Here is a 25,326-nt window from a genome sequence, read left to right on the forward strand (position 1 = left end):
CAGTACGGAGAGGAGGTGTAAATAAAAAAAGAAAAAGTTTTTCTTTTTTAGAATAATTTTAAAACACAGATTTTATTGGGGTACTCAAATGGTAAGTTATATGCAAGTTATAGAGATCTGCTGGTTTGTCTAATAATATTTTTTCTCTGTCTACCTTCAAAAGAAAATGCTGTTTCTACATCTAGCGTTAGAAATTGCAAGTTAACAAAAAATGACAAAAAGGAAAGTCTATCCTACTGAGCATCAAATTAAAACATACAAACAATTATACTAAATGAGTTGAAGTTGTTTAGTTAAACAAGAGAGAGCATTCCGTAAAACCGAGTCCAATCATTCAATATACACTATAAGATAAATAACCTTATTGTAGTGAACCACTAAACAAGGACTCCTTACTATCACTTAAGATTCAAAGTTCACCAGTAAATGCTGACACTCTTCCAAGAACACCATGAAACAATGTAGCTTCCAATTTACACCAATAGTGATAGTCACAGAACCGACAAACAATCTAGAAGTAGCACAATTCTCTTCCCCCCTCGCTCCAACCCAATCTCAAATCAAATTTTCGATGCAAAAGCAAGGCCTTCCTTTCTCAGCTCTTCGAGATCAGACACCGGTGGCTGGAACCTTGCCAGCTTAGCAATAGCCTTGGTCTCATCCGGAGATCCGCCTTCGAGGAAAACACCAACAACCTTGCCATCCTTGATCCAGTAAGTCCCAAACTTAGGCTTCGGTGACGTGGGATCATTATCACCGAATAGAATGCTGTCCCCCACATTGTCCCCGTAGAATTGCCACGATAGATCGAAAGAACGCGAGTAGAAATACGGCAGGTAGTCATATTCCTCAATCAATTTGCCCTCTTCGCTTGCCTTGATTGCCTGAATAGTTTACAGTTTTTAAATACACTCGAATTTGTGTGATTAATGTGGAATGGTTAGAGGATGACACTTAGCATGTTCACCTTAACAGCTTGCTCTGCAGATTTTCTCGCATGGTCAACATGTTCAACTCTCCTTATGTCGTTGAATAGCCTCAAGGGGAAAGTGGCGACGTCACCAATGGCATACACACCAGGAATACTTGTTTCAAAGAATCCATCAGTCTGCCACAACATTGTAGAAAACGTTAAAGAAAGAACAGTCTCAATGGAAACCACCAGTCTACTCGATATGATGAAGAGAACTGTAGAAAAGTAATAAACAGTGAATTCCAGTAATATGGTCGTTAGCACTGTTGTTAGTTGAAATTACAGACATATGCACAATTATATGTAATTAAACGAAAGATTCTATAATACAAACAGTTCCTATCAATTGTTCTTTTGTAGAAGCTATTGGTAAAGTTTGCACAAGTTTTCTCTGTACTTCTACACCAGCTTCGCTTTCATTCTCGAAGTTTTAAGGGATGGTCGATGCCCAAAACTTTTAGAATTGTTTGGTCCTAAACTTTAAAGGAAAATTATTTGTCTGCATCTGGTGCATCTGTACATCTGTGCCATCACGAATTAATCGGCCTTCTATCCATCTCATTATTCATAATCCCACAATCCAAATTCTATGCAGAGAAAATTTTGCAACTCAAAAAGTAGAATGGACTAAAATATGCGAATGGAAACAAGGGTCAATAGAAATGTGTTGATGAGATGAAATGATGCACCAGTACAGGTTTGTCGAGGCAGTTGAATAGAGGCCAAGTCCTACAACCGCCTCTATATTAAAATGCTAGAAGCAATTCGGAAATGGTCTACTAAACCGCCTAATAATCCCTTTAGAAGAAAAGGAAAAAATATCATAATATTCTAGAACCTAACATGCCTCCCACTCCAGCAGATTCTCTCCTCTCCCATGCTAGGGTCCCCAACGAATCCACCCTTCACCCGCCTCTATATTATAATGTTAGAGACAATTCAGAGTGTCCTAAACCGCCTCTAAATTCACCAAGAAGAAAAGGAAAAAAAATCGTAATCTAAACCCTTAAAGTTGGTTATTTAGGATAAGATTAATTCCGAATTGGTTGTGTATAGGGTAAGGCTAAGGATAGTATAAATTAAGCATAAAGCTTCTTTGTATCATGATGAATATGAATTTATGAATCTATAATGATTTTGAATGCTTTGGCAACGATGTCATTTTTTTCCTTCGTGAATGCATCGCTGTAATATACTGAAACTCAATATGGTGCACCGAACTTTGACCAAATTGGCAAAGTGGGATGTAAGATCATGCTAGTCATGGTTTAAATAGATGTCGAGAGGTTTAGGATGAGTTAAACAAGAGTTGAAACTAACTCGGATCGACCCGGAGCTGTTAAAAGAATTAGAAATAAGATTTTCCAAACTTTCTAGACGCCCCGAAAAATATTTCGAGCTCCCAAAATGTTTCGAACCGTCCGGTCTAGCGCCCATGTCCTAGCAGACGCTCTACACAAGAGCAAGGGTGCACAAGTTGATAAATAATTGGGCATCCAAAACCTTTCGGACTGTCTCGCGGGTGCCCGATTTCACTTTCAAACGTTCTACCCGAGAGAAAGGGTCGCTCGACTCGTTAAATATTCGGCCACCCGGCTTGCGCTTCGAGCATCCGAAACTATTGTCGAACGGTTGAGTGGGCGCCCAAATCAATTTTCGAATCCTCAACCCAAGAGGCCTGGAAGGAGCTGCCTAGGGCTTGCAGGCGTCCAAAAGATCAGACAGGTGCCCGAAACATGGCACGGAGGCAGTGGTCCATTTAAATGTCAACATGATAATTGTAGCAATCCTATAAATACCTTTTCACAGCCAAAACCTTTCTCTTTATTTCTCAATCTCTCTCTCTCTAAAATAGAATAGAAAACCATAGTTTTCTATTGTTGGGATCTTTGAGCTCCATCTCTTAGCAAGTTTGGAGGACAAGAGTACTTGGAAGGAGCTCTAGGAGGGAGAAGGAAAAATTTCTAAGCTTCATTTTCCTAGTTTGGAGAAGATGAGGTGAGTTAAAGGTTTTAGAATTAAATTTGGAGGTTTTCTAAATGAGGGTTTTGGAGGTTCTAACTTGGTTAGAGCTTCTTCTTCAGGATTGGTTGGGAGCCTCAAGAGCTCAGGGGACAATTTCAAAGGGGTTTTAACAAGTCAGGGTGTTTGATCTGCCCTTTGCCTAAAGAATTCCTATTTTCCTTGCATATTACTTAAATTCCATGTTCTTTTGGGTATGTATGGGTTAAATCTATGATGGATTTGCATGAAACAAGATTTGGGAATTTATAAAGGGCCATGGGTATATGACCCAGCATGTAGATGCACTTTATCTTCTCTTGTGATATCATGTCATTATTGTTGCATGTTTTATAAGCAAGTAGGACACTAAGTTGCTTGGGCTTATGGACTTAGTTGACATAGTCGTGGTGGAGCACACTGAACTTCAGCAAATTGCAGGGTTATAGTGAGAGAAATAGTGTTTTGTACTATTATGGAGGTTTTGACTGATATTGGAGAACTTGGAGGCATTTTCAAGGCTTAATTAGCACGAAAATGGATCTTGGAGACCAAAATCTGCAAATACTGCATATCCAGCATTGTATACCAGTACTGTGTGTGGGTACCGGAACTCAGTTGAAGACTGGGCTGGACAGATCTCGGGTTAAGCAAAACTGGGCTGGGTACCGCTACTCTGATTCGGCGTACACCGGTACTGATTCGTGCTGTACCAGAATACAGTAGAGGGCTGAGGAATCCAACGTTTGGGTTCTGCGGAACTAGATTCAGGTACCGAAACACTTGGGTCATGTACCAGTACTCTATTTCGTGTACCGGTACTCAATGGTATAGAAACTATTTCGCACAGGTTGTAATGTCTGAGTTTTGGGGGACCTTTTGAGGATATTGTGGTTGTAGCAAGACAGAGGAGAAAGAGGTGAGTTTCTCCCCTCTTTTTCTTGGGTTTTTTCCTCCAACCCTTCCTAATCCTTGGATTTCTCTTTTTTCTTCCTCTTCTCCACCATGGATGCTTGCACCTAGAGCTTAGAGTGGAGCTTGGTGATGCGGACCGGGCCCCATTTCAGACTTATACCCGTCGCCGTCGCCGAAGACCCAATATCTGGCTTGACGACGATATCGCACCATGATTCAAACATTGAGTGCGACTTGAGTTCGAGCCGGATTTGCATGAGGATAGGTTTAGATATTCTAGTTATTGAGATATTATTTTATGTTTTAGATTTTTAGATTTGGTTGAATATTGGTATTTTAGATAAGACCGGTTATAAGTTGGTTATTAGTTTGTTTCAAGTTGTTAGTAGAAAATTCTATAAATTAACCCCGACCATCTGTATGAGAAGACATTAATTATTATGAAATTCCACTTTTCGAGAAAGGTTCTCTGATGTTTTCCTTCGCGATTTCGCGTCGACCGGAGTGAGTCCGTAGGGAGTGAGTCCTTTATTCTATCCGTCTTTTATTTCTCTTCGAATCGACTATCTGTTTGCGAAATTCTGACGTTGTTTGAGCAAGAAACAGGAAAAAGAAGCTTATTGGATCCTTTTGTTAACGGGTTTCAACCCGCGAAAACGCGGTCCATTCTTATTCCTTAGTTCCGTCGTACGTCTTTCAACAAAAAAAAAAAAAAAAAAAAAAAAAAAAAAAAAAAAAAAAAAAAAAAAAAAAAAAAAAAAAAAAAAAAACGTCAAAGAAAAAAAAAAAGAGACGTCAAAGAAAAGAAAAAAAAAGAAAGACGTTTACGGACCCCGTTTGCCCTAGCCGTCGTTCTCATCTTCCGATCGTACACTTACCTCGGCCGTAATATCAACCTCTTGGAGATCGCGCTTTCGACTGATGCATGATGGTACTCCGGTAGAAAAAGGGCGTTGAAGAAATCTTTAGGAATTTGGCGACTTTCGTTCAGCGCTTGCGATTTCTAATTCGACTGCGGATTTTTTTGACGGTACAACTTTCCATCTCGTTCTCTATTTTAAATTCAATCTTTTATCTGGGGTTTTATTGTGCCGTTTATGATTTTCATTATTCATAAATTATTTTTACGCATCTGTGTTTAAGTCTCGCCGTGACAAAGCATACAGTTACCATAGAGAGTTTCAAATTTATAAGATTTTGCTTTTAACATGAGATTTTGATTTCTAAAACTTTTCCCCTGCATCACTTGGACTTGAAGAAGTAGTTGTTTGAAGCTGTAAGCTTCAACCCTAGCATTCCTAAGGTGGGATTGGAGCTTTATTTACGATTGGTAACCTTCCTTCATCCTCTATTTGAGAGATTTGTAAGAGTTTTGATAGAAAACATAGTTTTGTAGAAACTAGGGTTTATTTTGGGGTTTTACAATTGTGAGGTTTTGGGTTGAAATTAATGAGTGTAGAACACTCTTATAGGTTGGAATTGAAGCCCCATTGTTTTGATTTGGAGCTTGGACAAGTTTTTCTCGGTTTAAGGTATTTTACACTCTTTTTCCATAGAATTTTTGAGGAATTTCGTGAGAGGTTTTTAGATGCTCCTAACCCCTTGGAAATTTTTCTTAGGACATATTATAAGTCGGGACAACTTGGTTTGAGAAACGACTAGGCTTTCGGTGACTATCCAATAGGTTTGACCTCACCGAAATTGGTAAACTCCCCCTATGTCTCCTATAATTTTATAGGGCTTGGACGATGTTCTAGCATACAACTCATGATATCATTGAATTTATGAGCATGTGGTTTGACCACTTTTGCATGACAATTCTTCTTTCATTCTCTATGTAGTAGAGACACCTATAGTAGGGTACATGCATGGCATGATGCATAAGCTTGATTGATAGTTATGCATACTATTTGAATGTGGCATGAGTAGTGTACTCCTATGTATGTTATATTATAGATGTGATATATGTGGCATATAATCTTATGCATGAACTTATTGATAGGTAGGGCCATCTACTTAATTGGGACATTAGTTGTTTATCTTCTGTACTTGCTATAATTAAGATGAGATGTGACATATTGCATGTAGAGACATGTTATGATAATAGTGGAAATACTTCTTAAACAAGTTGAGGCATTGTATCCGACCCTTAGGTCGATGGTTGAGATTCCATGTTATAGACATGATGGTTAAGGTTCTTTATCCATGGACATGACGCTTGTGACTACGCTTGCTTACCCTTATGCTCATTCATATATGCTTGTGAGAGTCGCTCCCTACAAGCCGGCACTCTGAAGTTTAGCCATTGCGACATTATGCTCGCCCGTGCGGGATTGGGCGCCAAAATGGGGCGCCGTGGAGGAGGCTCATTCCTAGATGGGGAATGATGACTACCACGGGACCATTAGGCGCAACACAAGCCGGAATGATACCATGTGTAAGTCCCTGATGATTGGGTAAAAATAAATTAAGTTTAACATTGTACATCTAGTTGATGCATATATGATAGATCGACGTACATGTTGGTTATTACCTGATTGTATACATGATAGTGGTAGAACTATGTACATGTTGACTAAAATAGTTGCATAGACACATGATAAATAATAGAGCCATTTCATTTCGGTTATTACATTCCAGCAGTTCATATCAGTTATTTATTATTTGATGCCTCGATTGACCTAGTAGTGTATTTCACTTTTCTCGACGACTTATGCAAGGTACCGAACTTCTAAAATTATGAAGTTACGATGTACATTTGGTTGGAAAGCCATTTGAATGATTCCGGTGAAGTTCGGTGAAGTTTGGGAGCATTCGGGCATTTCGGTGCGCGTGAGTGCGAAAACGGAACCCGAAAGGCTATGTTGGGCTGTGGACTAAATCCGGCGTTAGCATAGATGAAAAGATGAGGTGAACACGCTCAAAAACATGTGTGGGGAGTCTCGGTGCGATTTGAAATGAATCGGAGGTCAAACGAGCGAAAACGGAAAAAAAACGGTGAAAATGCTGAAAATTTGGCTAAATCCTAAAGTGCTGGAATTCTGGACCTACGAGGACGGGTCCCTCAGCCAAGGACCGGTCCTTTAGGGACCGGTCTCTCTAGCCAAGGACCGGTCCCCGTACGCGAGAATGCCCAAAATGGGCTGTGTACAAGGAAGCATTGTTGAGGGGTTTTTATGCAATTTTGCATTAGTGGGAGCTATATGAGGGGTCTAGGGTTTGTTCCTCTCATTCCTCTCAACCCTAACACCCAAAACTCTCCCTCTCTCTCTCTAAGTGCTCTTCCTCTCTCTCTAGAAGGTGTAGGAGGAGAGGGCTTTGGTGGAGATCAAGATCAAGAGAAGGGATTTCATCTTCTTCTTCTCCTTTCTTGGCTAGTAGCAAGCTTGGAGAGGTAAGCATTAAACCCTTTAATGGTATATCTCTTGGGTTTAGCCTTTGTACCCTAGAATTGGTTTAGTTGGAACTCTAGTATATCTAATAGGGGTTCCATGCTGAAATCTAGGGTTAGAGCAAGAGATTTTTGGTGTCGTTGGAACCTAGGGCTCCAAAATAGGGTTTTGGGAATCTAGGGTTTTGATCTCATTTGATTGGTTGTAAACCTAATTGCTAGGTATCTAAACGCGTTGGCGACGACGGTTCGACTATTCGTCGAGTCGGTGCGGAGATATCGCCAAGCGAAGAGTGTTTCAGCTTCGTTTCCGCTCGAGAGGTCGAAGCGGCAACGAGTGATCATGAGATTGGGTTTCCTACTTCGTAGTATCGCCAAAAGATGGGTGGTGACCATCCCGAAGCAGTTATACTGCTCTCTATGTCTAAGTATTGTGTTTGATCAACTCGCATATTGAGCATGATGCATTATAGGATGCTTGATTAGTTGTTACATGTTCTTGCATGCTAGAGGTAGTGTTGTATTACTCGTTTAACATTTGGACCTTGTATGCATGAGATTGAGATATGTTGATTAGTAACCCTATAATGAGATGATAAATGTGGACTTGATCCTAGGTAGACGAAAACCTAGTGGGTGTGTAATTAGTGTATTGGGAACACTTAAATAGGAACGAGTGTCATCTAGTTAGTGTTGAACACAAAGAACGAGTGGCATTTGGACTAGTGTAACTATTATGCATAATAGGCTATTAAGTAGTTACATTTCCATTAATTCTTGCATGATCCTTAGTAGTGTAGCAACATAAGTTTGGTACTTGACTTAGGATGCATGAGAATAGGGGAATTGTGACCTGGAACCCTATAGTGGTAAAGTAAATGACGAACTTAACCTTGTGTTAACGAGAACCAAAGAACGAGTGGCATCTAGATAAGTAAATAAGTTGACGAGTGGCATGATAAGTAAAGTATAGAGGAAACACTTGTTGCGTGTTGAACGTAGGGATGAACTAGTTCCCAAGTGATGTTGTCTAGAGTGGAAGGCATCCTCAGTGACGGGGATTTGATCATACTCATATGTCTTTTCAAAGCGTGGGGTGGTCGCTCCACACAAGCAGTGCACTCCGGAGTTGTCACACGACAGGGATAGCCTTTTTGGATCCCGAGGGGTGAGCCGTTTTGGGCCCCGCAGACGGTCTCGGGTGAGTGAGTAGATTCTCACCTTGAGTGAGCGGCTCCTCACCTATGATTATGTTGTGAGTTGGGTGAGTGAGTAGATTCTCACCTTGAGTGAGCGGTTCCTCACCTATGGTTATGTTGTGAGTCGGGCGAGTGAGCGGATCCTTCCCGTAGAGAGTAAATGGTGAGTTGGGTGAGTGAGTGGATCCTCACCTGTGAGATTGAGATTGAGTAGTGGTACCTATGGTTATGTTGTTAGTCGGGCGAGTGAGCGGATCCTCCCCTTTGAGAGTAGATTGTGAGTCGGGTGAGTGAGCCGATCCTCACCAGTGTGATCGAGTAGATGTGGCACCTATAGCGGGGCCGTGGGATTGAGACGTGAGGTTGAAGGCGAGCCCACGGGCTAGCCGAGTGATTAGGTGATTAATGAATAGCATCGTTGTTGGACATAGTAGCACGGTAGCTAGCCTTTACTATGTAGTACATGCATTCATTATACTGGATTAAGGCATAGTAGAGTACTTGCACTTTTCTTATTGTTATCGCTTTCAAACTATCTATCTATCTATCTGCCTATGGCTGCTTAGACCTAGTGGGGAGATCGGCGGAGTCGGCGGCCGAACCCACTGGGAACTATTCGTAGTTCTCACCCCACTTTATTGCAGAGCCAAGTACGAGTGTGCCAGCCGAGGATCGCGGTAAGGGCTTAGCGCCCTAGAGGTTGTAGTTACCTTCCTTTTGTATTAGAGCTACCCTATGTACTTGTAGATGATATATAGGGTGAGGTGAGTTGGAGAATTGTAAACTTTATGTTTATGTTTTGAAAAAATGTATAGTTAATCAAATGTATTAAAGTTGAATCGATGTAATAGTTAGTATCTCTCTTTATTTCACTTGTTTATTACTTGTGATGCCTGCTCTCGATTGTTTAGCACTGGTTGTGCTCTCGCTATTGTTGTTCGATTGTGTATGTATTCAAGTTGTATTCCTGGGGACTTGTTGTACACAATCTGTTGCTTAGCCTTGGGCGGACAGGGGAGGTTCTATCCGTCCGGCGTCTGTTCGACACGCCCGAACCGGACCAAATTCGTAGCGAGCTCGGGGCGTGACAACTTACCCACTGGGAACTATTGTTTAATAGTTCTCACCCCCTATTCGTTGATTGTTTTTGTTTCAAAGCCTTCTACTGCGTGAGAGGCTAGGGATTGCGACAAAGAGATCGCATCTAGGTAGTGCATACACTAAGTTGCTTAGAGGTGGACACGAGGCACCTTTTTTTTGGTTTTTGTAGTGAAAGGTGTATTGGTATATTTGTAGTGACCACCTTGAGTTCATAAGATTTACCTTTTGTATGAACTCATATTGTATATCTTATGATTTAGTTAGTTGTTGTAGATATGAATGTTTGTATCTCTGTCTACATTATGTTCTCATGATCTGATTACCTTGTTTAAGATGTGTTTATACTTCCACTTCGAAATGTTTGTTGTAGACGCCTTGTGTGTACCGGGGGTACCTTATGCACAAGGCGGGTCTGTGCATGTGTTGGGTAGGCTTCCGCTAGGGCCCGGGCATGACAGGTGGCACTTGACATAGGAGAAAACCTATGGTGATGAACATGAGATATATAGACAAATTATGAGAACTTATTGTAAGTGACATGAAAATATATGAAAAAGCCTATAAGATTAACCCTAGTGTCAATTGCAACCTTGAGTGTAAACTAAAAAACAAGCTATTGGCAGCATTTGTAGGGATCGCAACCCTATAAGCCACAACCTTCCGGAAGAGTCATTATCGGAGAGTCTCAATTCCTTTCGACTCCTTATGCCTAATTTGGAGAAGTTCGAATATTCTAGACCCTTTGTGCTTACCAATTGGGGAGAGTTACAATCATTTTCATCTTCCCAGTAGGTGTTTATAAGTGCACTGAAATCGCACCATCGAGTTGGTTAGAGTATGGAAATGACATTAGTAGTTCCTCTCCTTGGACTTGGGAGCTTAGCCATGAGCATTCCTACATGGACATCTTGATTCTTGACTGAGGGATGATAGTCATTTATTGTATTGCATTCCTTCTATATTGCAAATAGTAGCTCCATTTCCCATATTTTTACTCTATGATGCAAAGAAACAGTTAATTCCTACCCGTTCCCATATCGAATACGTATCAAATACGAATATGTGTTGAGATGTACCTGATACTTAACCCAATATAGGATTGAAGTATCTAAAATTTTAAAAAATAAAAAAATATCAAATACAGAACTGATAAGTTGGGATGCATGGAGACCCAGCATAGGAAAAGGCGGAACACGTTTCAAAATATGGGCAAAGATACAGGAAGGGTATTTTCGAGTCTGAACAGGCTGGATTTAAAATTTTTTAAAGATACTCGCATTCAAAACTATAAGAAAAAAAGAAAAAAAAACCCTATTCCTTTCATCAATTCCTTCTTTTATTCTTTCTCCAAGAGAGAGGGCAAAGAGAGTAGAGGAACCCCACTTTTGGGCGAACTTTGATAGTGACAGTAGGAAGTTACAGAGTATAGTTGGAGGTGGATAGTGTTAGTTGTATGCCCTAGAAGCCTATCAGGCTGACGCATTTTATTTTCTATAGGACATATCTTTGTACTTAATATTTATTATTGATACATTTGGGCCCTTTTATTCCTTTTATGTTTAATGTATCCGTGAATCGTCCATTGAATTAATAAGATGATATTATATATTCTCAAGAGTAGAGAATTTGAGATACATATTATTGGTGATTAATTCCTAAATGCTCTCAATTGGTGGATCATCATAGAGACGATAATTGATCCGGTAAGATTGATGTGTGTGCCTCTTCTCTTTTGAGATGACAAATCTCGAATCATCAGAGTGGGAACACTGGAGCAAACATGCAGGTGGTTGTTGGAGAATAAGGTTACTGAGCGTGACCAACTACGAGAAGTTACATGGATGTCTACTCATTCGTTGGTAACTGGTTCGATGTTACGGTGGTACAACTGATCCTTAGATCTGCAACACCGCGGCCATTCAATGTAAGGCTACTGTAGTTTGACTATGCAACAAACTCTGATCCTAGTCATGGGTCTTAGTAGTATATGTTGGCTGCAGTCGGTTCATATCAGGAATAGACGTGTGTTTATAGAGGATCTATCGCTCTCGGTAGAGAGATAATTAGTTCTATGCTATTTGTAAGGCAAAGCTCAGAAATCCTCGGCCGAGCTTCATGAATATTGACTGAGCACATAATGCCCTTTTTATTATGTATAGAAACATAATGTAGTAAGGTATATAAAAATAAGGTCCAAAAATTTGTAGTTAACATCAAATAGCCTACAGGTGCAGACAAAAACATATATTTGTGGATAGGTCTTCGTACATCATTGTGCCTAGCTTTGACTTAGATTTTAGTATTATTATAATTAAATTTATTCTATGCTTTAACTATCAATTGAGCACATAATGTCATCCTTTTGATAGTTTACTCTACATTTAGTTACATTATTATTAAATTAATGGCTAAATTACATAAAACCCCCCTATCAAAACCCGATTTTTCACTTTCCCCTCCTGTCATTTAAAAACTTACACTTTGCCCCCCTTATAAAATAAAAATGTTCACAGGGGGTACGGTGTGAACTGTGATGATAAAATGACCATTTTGCCCCTCACCATATTCACAGGAGAGAAGGTTAAGGGCATTTTTGGCATAAAAAATATATAATAATATTTTATAAACGGAACCCTAACGGATTACTAACGGCAGGAAGCGAAGTGAACACTTTTCATTTTATAAAGGGGCAAAGTGTAGGTTTTTAATGACAGGGGGGGAAAGTGAAAAATCGGGTTTTGACAGGGAGGTTTTATGTAATTTAGCCTAAATTAATTCATTAGTTTCATAACTATTAATTGAGCGCATAATGTAATCTTTTCGATAGTTTACCCTATATTTAGTAAGAATGTATGTACTATAGTTTTTTAATATTATATTGATAATGAATAAAGTGTTTGTTTCGGTTGTTTCGCTATGACGGACAACAGTTGGATTGTCTAAAAGAACTAGTATCATATAGATTTCTCAATTCTCAGTTACTCCAATTTGATAGCAAGTTATCTCTATACCTATGTATTTGAAAATTTTTTATTTTTTGTATAATTACCCATTTTTATATTGTTCAATACTTTTTTCGATTGTGAGTGGCAATAATCTAAATGATACATTCTCTCCAAACAATCACTCTTCGAATGCATGTCACGAGCCTACAACTGAAAGATATCTTAAAACTTTTAAATTTTTTACTAACTATTGAAAATTCAAATTCGACCATCTCTGAAACTATTTAAACTTTATTTTATTTAGTATATTGCTACTATATATGGTAGATATTTAATGAGATTTTATGTTTTGAATTACATGTTACGCTAAATTATGATGTTTTGAATTACATGTTAAATTATGAAATTTTTGATGTTAAAGAATTGTTTTGCTTTTTGTTGAGAATATTTTTGCTTTTTGTGTTGTTACTATATGTTTTGGATTGAATGTTAAGTTACCATCATGATTGCTTTGCTTCTTGCTTCTTGTTGAGAAATATAATATTTGATTTGCATTAACATTTAAGGTAATCGGTTGTAAACAGATTTGTAATTTTTAGTTCATACATGCACGCTAAAATAATTATTTTAACAAGATTTTTGTAGTATTTTTCAGTAGAGGCTATTAGAACTACTTCTATGTAATGACATGTTACTTACCCATAGAGACGGTTTAAACTGCTGTATAGAACAATATTTGTAGAGACGGTTTAAATCATCTTTACATTACTACCAAAAAAAATATATATATTAAATAAAATTAAATAAATAAACCTATTGGGATAGTCTAAAGCGCCTCAATAGAACTGCCTCTAAGAATCCCGGTAGTCAATCAAACCGCCTCATGTGCCTATGTCGGTTATCTAGAAAGAAACTCTAGAGGCGGTCATCATAACTGCCTCTACAGTTCATAGAAGCGGTTAAAGCCGCATTTTTTTGTGGTGTTTAGAGTATTAAATGACCAACATAAGAGCTTACAGACCAAAAAGAAACTTTGGCTAAGCTCAGAGACTACTTGTGCAATAAACATAACGCTATGTGTCTTGCAACTGTTGATTGCAGCTAGGTAAGTATTTTTCTTCCGGTGTGTACGGTTGCTAAATAGTAGCATAAAATTGAGACATTTAAAAGTGCTACTCAAGAATTAAAGTATCGTGGCATGGAAGCATGCCGGTAGGTGGCAAGCATGGCAAGGCACGAGCACGGTTCCGTGCCAACACATGGCACACTTGCGTGCCGATGAGCACGCGAGGCCTCCTAATGACACGCTTTGGTACCATCCTTTTTTTTTTTTGGTTCAAGTTATGATATTATTTTAGAAGTTTATAGTAATAATTATCTCATATCAAACTTGCCAATTGGCTAATCTAAAATTAAATAATGAGCTTTAATCTTACGGTCATATTTGATAAAATTACCAAAGATATTCTTGGCTAATTTTATATTAAATTATTTAAATATAGCTAGATTAGTTAAAATTTAAGAGTAGATCAGCTCATATTGATTAGATTAGGTAATTCTAAATTAGATTTTCTATATATAGTAGATTAGAGTAATTTGGATAATTTGGAAAGAACGGAATCCAAGCTAACCAGTAAATAAAAAATATTTATTTTCAAAATAATTTAATCTAATCTAGCCAATTCTAGATTATATTATCTTTGGCTAGGTAATTTGTAACATATCACGTCCCTCGTAAATCGTGCCGAGTTCCGTCGAAATGTGCGGAATGCGGAGTGGAACACGATGGTATGGGCCAGTAGCGTTTTGGAACCTATATATAGTGCAAAGGGACCCGAGAGAGTGAAATTCCAAAATCTGGCTAAGTCCCAGATTTTGTGCTCTCGGGGACCAGTCCCTGAAGGAGAGACCGATCCCCGTACGCGTAGCCTGCCAGGAATCCTGAGGCAACCGGTCCCTGGCAGTGAGACTGGTCCCTGAGGAACCGGTACTTGAAGGAGAGACCGATCCCTCGTTGCGCAGTCAGCCAAAAACCCCGAAAATTGGCTTAGTCCTGAAAAACAGCCTTTTGGGAACAGGTCCCTGGTCGGGGAGACCGGTCCCCGACTGCGAAAAATGCCCAGTCTGGGCAGTGCACAGAGAAAAGAGTTGGGGGGCTTAGTTGCAAATGTTGCAACATGATATATGACCCATCCCTTCTCCCCTTACACAGCCACTTCATTCTCTCTCACTTTCTCTCCTCTCTCTCCAGAAACACCTCTAGAGCTTGGAGAAGAAGAAGAAGAAGTAAGGAGAAGTGGGTTTTGGAGGCTTTGGTGGATCTAAGAGCTCTCCTACAAGAAGGATCTTGGGAGAAGGATCTTGGGAGGAGCTTGGGACAAGGTGAGTTTAAGCAAGTAGAACTCTAGGGTTCAGTTTTAAACCCTAAGATTTGGAGTTTTGAGGTTGTTTCAAGCTTTAGAAACCTTGTTAAGCTCTAGACACCATAAAACCATGGTTTCTTGAGGTGCTCTCATGGTGAACCCCTAGGGTTCATGCTAGATGCCCTAGGAATGTGTAGAATGGCTTTGTAAAGGTATTAGAGAGCTTCCCAGGTGATTCTAAGCTATCTTTTTTTTAGGAATGAGATCAATCTAGGAGAAATCTCATTGTGACATTGTTAGGGCACAAATTTGGGGCTTTTGCCCTAGGATTTTTCGGGGACGAATTGACCTCGTAGAAACCCAATTGGGGGTGCCCTCGACGCGTGGGACAACTCCGTTTAACGTTACGAAAATGTTTAAAAATAGTTCATATACAAAAGGCCTAATATGGCACTATTTTGGTTATAGGGCGCGGAATCGGCTTTCGTAAAGTTCGGGAGTCGTCATATTCTTCATCTACTACTACTCAAGGTGGGGGGTACACGCCGGAATCATCGGATTTCCCTTTATGTCTATTTTCACCTTTGTTGAGCATACTTGTATATAGAGTCATTCATGCATAGTAGGGATATTTACATGTGATTAGTGGTTAGAATTTCAATATTGTGCTTCTAACGTAGTTGAACATAGTGATTGAACAAGAACCATAATGGACATATATGTAGAACCCTAGAAGATGTATGAATGCAAGACTTGGATCTTGATTGTAGTAAACAAGGGTGACAATGACAATAGAGACATGATTGGCCATAAGAATGAAATTGTTACACAAGGTTCAACAATAATGGTATTGAGACAAGAACAATATAGAACATGACATGAACAAAAGGTAGAAACCTATCATGGCATCGGCATTGTGACTAGCGGCTAAGTTTCCTCAACTTGAGGATTGGATCGAGGCTCACATGGATGCTTGTGGGAGGTCGCTCCCCCACAAACGGTGTACTTCGGAGTGTAGACACCAACGGGGAAGTACCCTGTCAACGATCCCTTGGGTGGTTGTGCTTAAAGCCTCCCTCGGTAGACGGGAGATGGAATAGTGAGCTATTGGAGTTAACAAAGTTAACCGGTAAGATTGGGTACAGAAAGACAAAGTAATGATAAAGAACATGCATACATGCATACTATATATTGTTGATTACCTATATCCACTGACATTTTTTTGCAGGCATAGTATTAGATGCATTAGTACTGGTTACTTTTCTTCCTTTGTCATACTTATGCCTGAATAGACCTAGTGGGTAAGTTGGCAAGGTCGGATGCCGAACCCACTGGGAATTTCGTTGTAGTTCTCACACCACTAACCCTACAGGTTCTAACGAGAGCGGGGCGGCGGAGGACCGAGGCAAGGGTTTAGCGCCGTAGATAGCGGCCACCGGGACTTTTTCACATTTTGTAGTCATTTCTCTTTTGGTTTACATGTATCAACTTCTTTTGTTGATTGAGAAAGTTGTAAAGTTGATAACAAATATGTAATTTGGTGAATGGCTAAATGTAAAGAATTATGAATGAAAGCAAGAAATGTAATAGTTCAGTTTACTTTTATTTGGTGCAAAAGCAATCAAGTATTATGTATCTTGAGTATGATAGATTAGAGCTTTCGCTTCCATTGTTGCTTGCCCTCGTGCAAACCTTGTATGAATGCTAATCTCATTGTTTGATTGCTTTATTATACATGTTTTAGAGCCTTGGGCGGACAGGGGAGGCTCTGTCCGTTCGGCGTCTATTGACGTGACCCGAACCCGACCAAATTGGCGGGGATTGGGGCGTGACATAATTCTAGATTAGATTAGATTAGATTATATGAGATATCGGATTAGGTTAATATAAGTATAAACTAGGTTAAATTTAGTAATTCTACATCAGATTAATAATCTAGATTAGGTAAATTTAGGAAATGTAAAATCACTTAAATCTAATTTTAAATTATACTATTTATATTTAAACTAGTTTAATGTAATCCAGGCCTAAATTAGATTAGATTAGATTAGGCTACATGATTCTAGATTAGATTAGATTAGATTAGATTAGATATTGGATTTGATAATTTAAATCTACAGTAGATTAGATTACATTCCAAATCCATAATTAGATTAAATTACCTAGATTAGATACGTAATTTAAAAATTGATTAGATTTTAAATTATCTTAATATATTAAAATAGATTTTATCTATAAATTAAATGATAAGGGGGAGGAAATCTAGAAGCAAAAAGAACCAAAAAAACAAATGAGAGAGAGAGAAAAACTCATGTACTATATGAAAAAGTGGAAAATAATAACAAATATTAAGATATAGGTCAGCATGCACGATACGTATTGTGGCACCGGCGTGCCCAACTAAAAGTATTGCATCCTACCGCGATACATATCATGGCATTCCACTAGTTGCGGTAAAGGGGTTGTACCGTGCCCCTTATTTAGGGGCATGGTACGGCACAACCCGTGCCGTACGGCATAGGCCGACACTTTAATCCTTGGTGCTACTTTTCGAATAAGCTACGCAAGAAATGAGTCTCACTTTCTACTATTTGATTTGTAGAAAGTCTTACATTTGGCTGTTTAGATAGTAGATAATAGAAACAAATGCTTCGAAATAAAATATAGTATCTTTTATAATTAATAACAACAATATATAATTAATGAAAAATCTAAAAATAAAAATAACGAAAATTGGTAATCTAATAATTTAGTAATTAAATCTCTAGTTAATTTCAAAACTAATGAGAATAATCGGTTTGGTTTTTGTTGTGGGGGAGGCAAGCTGCTGGGCAGTGTGGTGAAGGAGAGAACAATATAAGGATCGGGGGCAAAACACAAGAATTTACAGGCGATAAAAAATTGCAAAATCTGTTGACCTCTTTTTGCAACTTTCCTTTCTACAAGGCAAAAGTCTTTGATGACTTTTACGAACCAAACACATCAAGCACCACCACTTTTCAAAACCGGCATTTTTCAGGTCTTTGTGAACCAAACACGCCACAATGACATCCCTTCACCTACTTCAGTAATCATTTACTATCTCGTCTCAAAGCGCAGACTAAACAAAAATCAAACACCATGTACTATGGTGAGTCCCCTCAGATCCATGGCTTAACAGATGAACCATCATTTTTTGTTGTTTCTGATTTTCCTACCACAATTTACACCATAAATTTGCCATCTTCTTTATACCTCATAATATAATAGTTTTGATTTGCAAACCCAAACACAACAAGATCAAACTAACATGGACATATAATTAGATCATTTAATCTAACCTTGATTCCACCTTTGTCCTCTGCAACTTGACCTTTAAAGAGAGACGTTAGCGGTCTCCCACCAACACCAACAACCACAATATCAGCCTCAAGCACTCTTCCATCCTTCAATCTAACCGCAATCACCTGATAGATGTAAAAAACTTACAAGGTGATAGATGTAAAAAAGTGACATAAGACAATAGAAGCAGCTGTATTTTAAGTTAAAGACTAAAATCTCTCAAAATACTTACATCTCCGTTGGCATCAGAATCAAATCCAACAGCTACTGTGCCCTTGACAATTTTGATTCCTTTGTTAGCATAATAACCCTCATAGAAAGCAGCAATGCCAGCTGTGAAAAGCCGAGGCACTACACGAAACATGAACTGCATTAGGATGTTTAAGAACAGCTAAAAATATCTATCTGTGAGAATAGCCCAACAAAATATCTATGTGTGAGTTAATATTTCCAACAGTTGGATGTAATTATCAAGCTAGGGATAAAATAGTTGAGAATAAAATTAAGCTTTAGATGTTTAAGTAAAATGAAACTTACTGCACCATGGTTCAGGGTAGACCATAGTGACATCTAAATTGTTGATTTGCAATGCAGCACCAAGTTCAAGACCAATATATCCACCTCCAACAATTACTGCCTTTCCATCCTTCTTTGCTTGAATCGCAGCGACAAGCCTATCGGCATCATCGATTTCTCTTAAGTAAAAAATATTGTTGGAATCTGCTCCTTGAACACCAAAATCAGACAGCTGCACAACCTGCATGGCAGAAAGAAAACAAAATTGTGGACCTAAGATTATCCATGCGTATACTCCTTTGGTTCTATGAGAAAATATTCTGACTCTCAGTGTCTGTTAGAGCAGAATCCAATTTCCCATTTGTATGATGACTAACAATGGCATAGAAAAGAAATATCACACATCATAGTAAATATAGTCATAAAGCATTGTTTATTTTCCAGCGACATACAGTCGAGCCAGTAGCAATGATCAAAATGTCATAGGTAAAGGTTGCTCCAGTTGCACTAGTCAGAGTCTTGGAGGCAAGATTTGCTTTCACAATTTCGGTGCTTAGAATCAACTCTATGCCTGCCACATTAAGAATCCATATCAGAAAAGAACGAAAGTAACCAACATTTAATGTCAAATTTTACAAGGAAAAAATCTTATTCACGGGCTGCACTAGTGAGTATAGAAGGTTGCGGTAAGGCAACTGATCTAAGTCAAATAAGATATAATAAGAAAGCACATCAAATACTCCCAGCCAAAGAGCCTTAGTATTATATATTATAGTAATCACCTAGTATTTGTTGGGAAATATATAAGATCAAATTATATAAGATATAATATGATATCTATTCTCGCCTTGCGGATACTTAAATCCAATAATGAGTTTCCCACATTGACTATAATTCTAGTGAAACCAAATTAATCCTCAATTCAAACCAAGCATCCCATTTTCAATTGGATGATGATTCCATCATTACAAAAATTCAATATCTAGCCCAGGATATTGACAATTGTGCTTAAAAATTCCGTCTGTTCCCAAATCTAGTCAGTCGGAATGAGTAATTACATATATTTTAATTTCCAGTGACCCCATACAAGAAGCAACCTAGATCTTAACCAGCAGTATGAGGTGACAGCACAACTTCAACAAATGATTATTTCAGTAGTACTCAAAGATTATTTTCAATTTTTAGTTCTGTCACTAAAATTTGAAGGACAAAAAAAGAAAGAGATGTACCTTTCTCAGAATACCATTCAGGGAGTAATCTTTCTCCCCCACTTCCAACACATACATGAAAACCTGGAAGTCTTGCAGCACCTGTCACACAAAACAAAAATTCATAATTAAAACAGTTATTTTAAACATCTACTAGCGAATGAATTTACCCCTGCACATAGAAAGGTATTTTGCTTTAGGGTTTGTTTGGTTCCACTTAAAACTATGAAAAATAATTTTTGGTGGAAAAAAGTTTTCCACAGAAAAAGAGTTTTACTCTCTTTAGGGTGGTTTGTAGGAAAAGAAAAAAAATTTTCATGGCACTTGTTGGATGGTAGGAAATGGAAATAAAAAAAAGTATATAATTCGTTTTATTGTGTGCATTGAGTGCACTTGTGCACGACACTTCAGTCACTTGTCTAACCCATCTCATACTTTTAATTTAACTATAAAAAATTTTAAACATAAAAACAACTATTAAATATCCAATGGTATATACTAAAATATAGTAGAAGATTGATGATATATAAAAAGTGGTGTATATATGCAAGGCACTTGGTGTATGCAACATTTCCATTGTTATATAGAGTCAAATTGGACTATGCACATTTTCACACAGTGCTGTGGACTGCATCAAGCGTGCACCTTGTGCGCCGCGTATGTTCGCCGGTTGAGTTATTGTTTTCCGCCAGTTATGTTCGCCGGTTGAGTTTTCGTTTTCTACCCAAAAAGGGCGTCAAACGAAAAGGCGTAAAAGCATTTTAAAGAAAAATTACTTTTATGAGTAAACAAACAAGTGAAAAAAAAAATTCGAGCCGAAAATAATTTTCAGTTAATTTTTAAGCCGAACAAAACACCCCCTTAGCCCTAGCAAAATTGCAGTTGATAAATAAACAGCATGAGCAACAATTGGATTTAATTTCTCATAAGATTTGATCTGAATGAATTCTTGATGTTAATGTATAGAAAGGTTTTGAGTTTTCCTATACTATCTAGGAATTGGTACTCTAAAGGTATCAATTTCAAATAGAAAGGGTATAAAACTAGGGCCACACGAAATGACCGCATGCCAGCTTATATTGGAATACGTTTCAGGGGAAAAAACATAGAGAATATGTTCTCTCTTAAATACAGTTGAAATAGGATATTGTATCCTTTACAATTTTCATGATATGTTATATATATATATATATATATATAGAGAGAGAGAGAGAGAGAGGCTAGGGTACTATTAATAATAAACAAGCTCCGGTACTACTAATTTGTTTCTATGATAGAGCGCCCAAATTGATGATCCACACCATTCGTAGTACTCTGAACTTGGTCAATTATGAAGTTCAAGAGTGGGATTGGTATTGGGAGCTAACCCACATCTTTTAAAGAGTTGTAGTGAGGTTTTGACAAGTTACAAGAGTGATCGAGTAGCCAGAAGATCGAAAGTGCATTGCAAAGGGCAGATTTCTGCATTCTGCATTAGAGTACCGGTACCAGCACCTCGGGGTACCGGTACCCAGCACAGACTGCTGCGTGGCAGTAAGGTAATTTTGGTCTTTTCACTTCCCTAACTGATCCTTATCAGCTCAGCTCGACCCCTGAGCTTGTTTTTATCACGTTGGAGCTCAAAGAACAGGGGTGAGCTTCTTTCTCTCTTTCTCTCTCTAGGTTTTGCCATAGTAGAGTGGAAAAGATGGATTTGAGCTAGTTTTTCTCCCTCTCTTGCTACAAGCTGGTTCGGAGACTTGAGGGATGGCTTTTGAAGCTTGGGAATTGATGTTTTACTGTGTTTCTTCCACCTTAACTCAGTAGGAACTGAGCTGAAACTGTACAAGGTGATTAGTTAATTTTTCTTCCTAGTTTGAGGCTTTAATAATGGATTTGAGTATGTCTTTTGCTTCCTTGTTGCCAGCTGGTTTGGGAAGATGTGTTTTGGCTGCAGTTCTTTCATCCTAACTCCGTAGAAACTGAGTTGGAACTTCAAAAGGTAAACTAGCTAGGATTTTCACTAGTTTTAACATTAAAGTAGATGTATTGATCAAGTTATTGGGGTAACTCACGGCAGGTTTGTGAATCACTTGGGTTGAGTGTGAGGGATCCTTGTAGACTGGTTTTGGGTTACTTCAACCCGAGTTAGAGCTATGTAAGGTGAGTAACTGTCACGCCCCCACCCCGAAACCCCTACCAATTTGGCGCGGTTCGGGCGCGGCGAACGGACGCCGAACGGACAGCACCTTCCCTGCCCGCCCAAGGCTCAACAAAAGATCGAGTACAAGAATTTACCCAGGAATTTAAATTCTAAATGTACACAATCGCAAGGACACAAACAGTGCCAACAACAAGAGCAAGTAATCCACTAGAAATACAAGTGAAAAGAAGAGAGAACTTTACTAATTATTACATTAGTTTGCATTCTTTTACATTCACATCTCTTTCCAAAATGAATACTTGATCATTTTAAAATACATAGCTCTCCAAACCTCACCTACATGAATCTCTCTCAAATACATAGGTGTGCTAATGCAAAAAGGAAAGCTACTACTCTACCAGGTCCTCACTGGTCGGGCGCGATGCCCTTGCCGCGATCCTAACTCGGCAAACCTGCACCTAGCACTGGAAATAAAATGGAGTGAGAACTATCTTCCATAGTTCCCAATAGGCTCGACCGCCGACTCCCCCGATCTCCCCACTAGGTCCAAGTGGGCACAAGTAACAACAGATAGATAGATAGATAGATATCTAAAACTGTAAATGACATAATAGGAAAACTATACTACTATGCCCATAATCATGTGTAATGAATGCATGCATCATTTAGTAAAGGTCTACTATCATGCTAACAAGTTCGATCCATGTTCGAAAAAGTGTCCAATGACAACATTTACCTTCCATTTACCCAATCTGTGGCAAGACCCTTGGGTCTGCCTACATCTCACATATCCATCCCATAGGGTAGGGAGCTCCATGTGCCCCAAACCCGGGACTGTCTGCGGACATCAACTCTGTCCTAATCGCCCGACACTCTGGAGTACTCGACGACAAATCCTCTCCATGTGAGGATATGGATGGCTTTACCACCCCAAATAACAGACCGTGAGTTTGATCTATCCTCTCCACGTGAGGATACCCTACGAACTAGGGCCAACATTCTCTCAGAACTCATGTATTCCGACATTCATGCATGGCTACTTAGCTTTACTAAGTTCATTGTCCATAAGTCGTTTACTAGGGAATCCACTTATCCCTAAGTTCATGAAGAACCTCTAGTGTCAAATACACTACATTAATGCCACTTGTTTGTCCTTTAAACATTTAGATGCCACTCTCTATATCACTAGATAACCATCGAGCTCATCTCTTTCTTTAGCACTATAGGATCCATGTTCCGACCCAATCCTTACCTATCCATTTTCACCGAGTATTCCATGTACACTAGGTTAACATTTAGAAGCATAAGAAAAAGGTACTACAATACAATCCTACAATGCAACATGCAAGAGAGGCAAATCATGTTATTCTAAGACATAATAGAGAGTTCGGTTGCTTCGGGATGACACCCCCCATCTTTTCTTGTTGTAGAGGTTCTAAAAATGCCTCTCGCCGAACGTTACGACGAGGTCTCGGCCTCCTTGGTCCAAAACGGTGCTCAATCGGCCTTATTTTGCCGATAGCTTTTCTCCCGCTCGACGAATCGAAATTCCGACTTCGCCCCCACGTTTAGACACCTAGCAATTAGGTTTAGATGCCCTCAAATGAAATCAATCTCATACTTTATCAAAAACCCCAATTCGGGTGCCCTAGGGTTCACATCTTGCCATTTGCACTAAGGAACCCTAGCCTCTAGCTCTAATCCACCACTAATGGTGCTAGAGGTCCATTTGACCTCCTCTCAAAAGCCAAAAACCCAAAAACCCTAAGTTCTACTATTAGGGCTCAAGAGCTTACCTCTAAATTAGCTCCAAAGGAGAGGAGAGGAAGAGGAAGATGCTCCAAGCCTTCTCTAGCTTGATCTCCTCCTTCTTCTTCTTCTCCTCCTTCTTCTTCTTCTCTTTTCTTTCTTCTCCTTCTATTTTCTTTCTAGAGAGAGAGAGAGCTGAGTGAGAGAGCGAGGGTGAGGGTGAGGGTGAGGGTGAGAGCGAGGAGAGGGCTCAGCCCCTCTATACCGCTCTAACTAATGTCATTTTTGCATAAAAGCCCCTCTACTTTAACCCTCTCAACTTACTCTGCCTGGGCAGATTTCGCACGAAAGGACCGGTCTCTCCCTGCCTGGGACCGGTCCCTTGGGACTTTCCCAAGTTTTCGTGTTCGGGAACCGGTCCCTCAGGCCCAGGGACCGGTTGCATCGCGCGCTGCCGCAACCCTCAGTTCGGGGACCGGTCTCTCCCTGCCAGGGACCGGTCCCCGAGAGCAAAATCTGTCAGGTGCAGTTTTTCGCATTTCTTGCTCTCGTGGACTTGACTCCAAAGCACTTTTGTGCTTTGGACATCTTTAGCCTTTCCGAAGGGTACCTACTCGACAAATAGTCGATTCTGGTCGAAGTTCAACTCTCGGNTGCTTTGGACATCTTTAGCCTTTCCGAAGGGTACCTACTCGACAAATAGTCGATTCTGGTCGAAGTTCAACTCTCGGATTTCAAGGATTCACTTCCTTACATCCTCCCCTCCTTAAAAGGAGTTTCGTCCTCGAAACTAATCCAATTCTCAACTTTAACTCAAATTCATACCTTATTCCTCAAACAAGTGAGGATGGTGCTTTCCCATCAGATCCTCGAGTTCCCAGGTGGCCTCGCGATCATCATGATTGCTCCACCGAATCTTTACATAAGGAATCTCGCGATTTCGTAGCTTTCGCACTTCTCGAGCAATAACCCCCACTGGAAACTCTTCATAGCTCAAATCCTCTTGGAGCTCCGGTGGCTCATACAATAGAGCATGCTCGGGATCATGAATGTATTTGCGAAGATGGGAGACGTGAAACACGTTATACACATCTGCGAGCTTCGGCGGCAACGCAAGCCGATAAGCCACGGTCCCAATTCGCTCCAATACCTCGTAAGGTCCGATGTATCGAGGACTTAGCTTTCTCCGAACTCCGAATCGTTTTACACCCCTCATGGGTGAGACCTTCAAGAATACGTGATCGCCTACTGCGAACTCCAAGTCTCGACGGCGCCTATCAGCATAGCTTTTCTGTCTCGACTGCGCCGTGAGCAACCTCTTGCGACCAAGGCGGACTTTCTCCTTCGCTTCTCTAGAACATCAGGGCCGAACTCCGCACGCTCACCCACATCGCCCCAATGTATAGGAGATCGACACTTCCGCCTATAGAGAGCCTCGAACGTTGCCATCTCTACACTAGCATGATAACTATTGTTGTAGGCGAACTCGGCCATCGGCAGA

At 39.5% G+C, this 25,326-nt stretch overlaps 1 protein-coding gene across 1 annotated transcript in view; it reads right to left on the bottom strand.

The window, feature by feature from the left end:
* Positions 249 to 25,326, bottom strand: part of LOC109715415 (monodehydroascorbate reductase, seedling isozyme-like) — a 43,002-nt gene continuing 17,924 nt past the window's right edge. Inside the window, exons 4-10 of the mRNA XM_020240394.1 lie at positions 19,955 to 20,035; positions 19,178 to 19,296; positions 18,747 to 18,966; positions 18,442 to 18,560; positions 18,209 to 18,334; positions 968 to 1,108; positions 249 to 884 (exon numbers count right to left, since the gene is read on the bottom strand). Of these exons, the coding sequence (XP_020095983.1) occupies positions 561 to 884; positions 968 to 1,108; positions 18,209 to 18,334; positions 18,442 to 18,560; positions 18,747 to 18,966; positions 19,178 to 19,296; positions 19,955 to 20,035 (1,130 nt within the window). The 3' untranslated portion in view covers positions 249 to 560. The remainder of the gene's footprint in view (positions 885 to 967; positions 1,109 to 18,208; positions 18,335 to 18,441; positions 18,561 to 18,746; positions 18,967 to 19,177; positions 19,297 to 19,954; positions 20,036 to 25,326) is intronic.

The sequence above is a fragment of the Ananas comosus genome, linkage group 1 (genome assembly GCF_001540865.1).
Source record: "Ananas comosus cultivar F153 linkage group 1, ASM154086v1, whole genome shotgun sequence".
NCBI lineage: Eukaryota > Viridiplantae > Streptophyta > Magnoliopsida > Poales > Bromeliaceae > Ananas > Ananas comosus.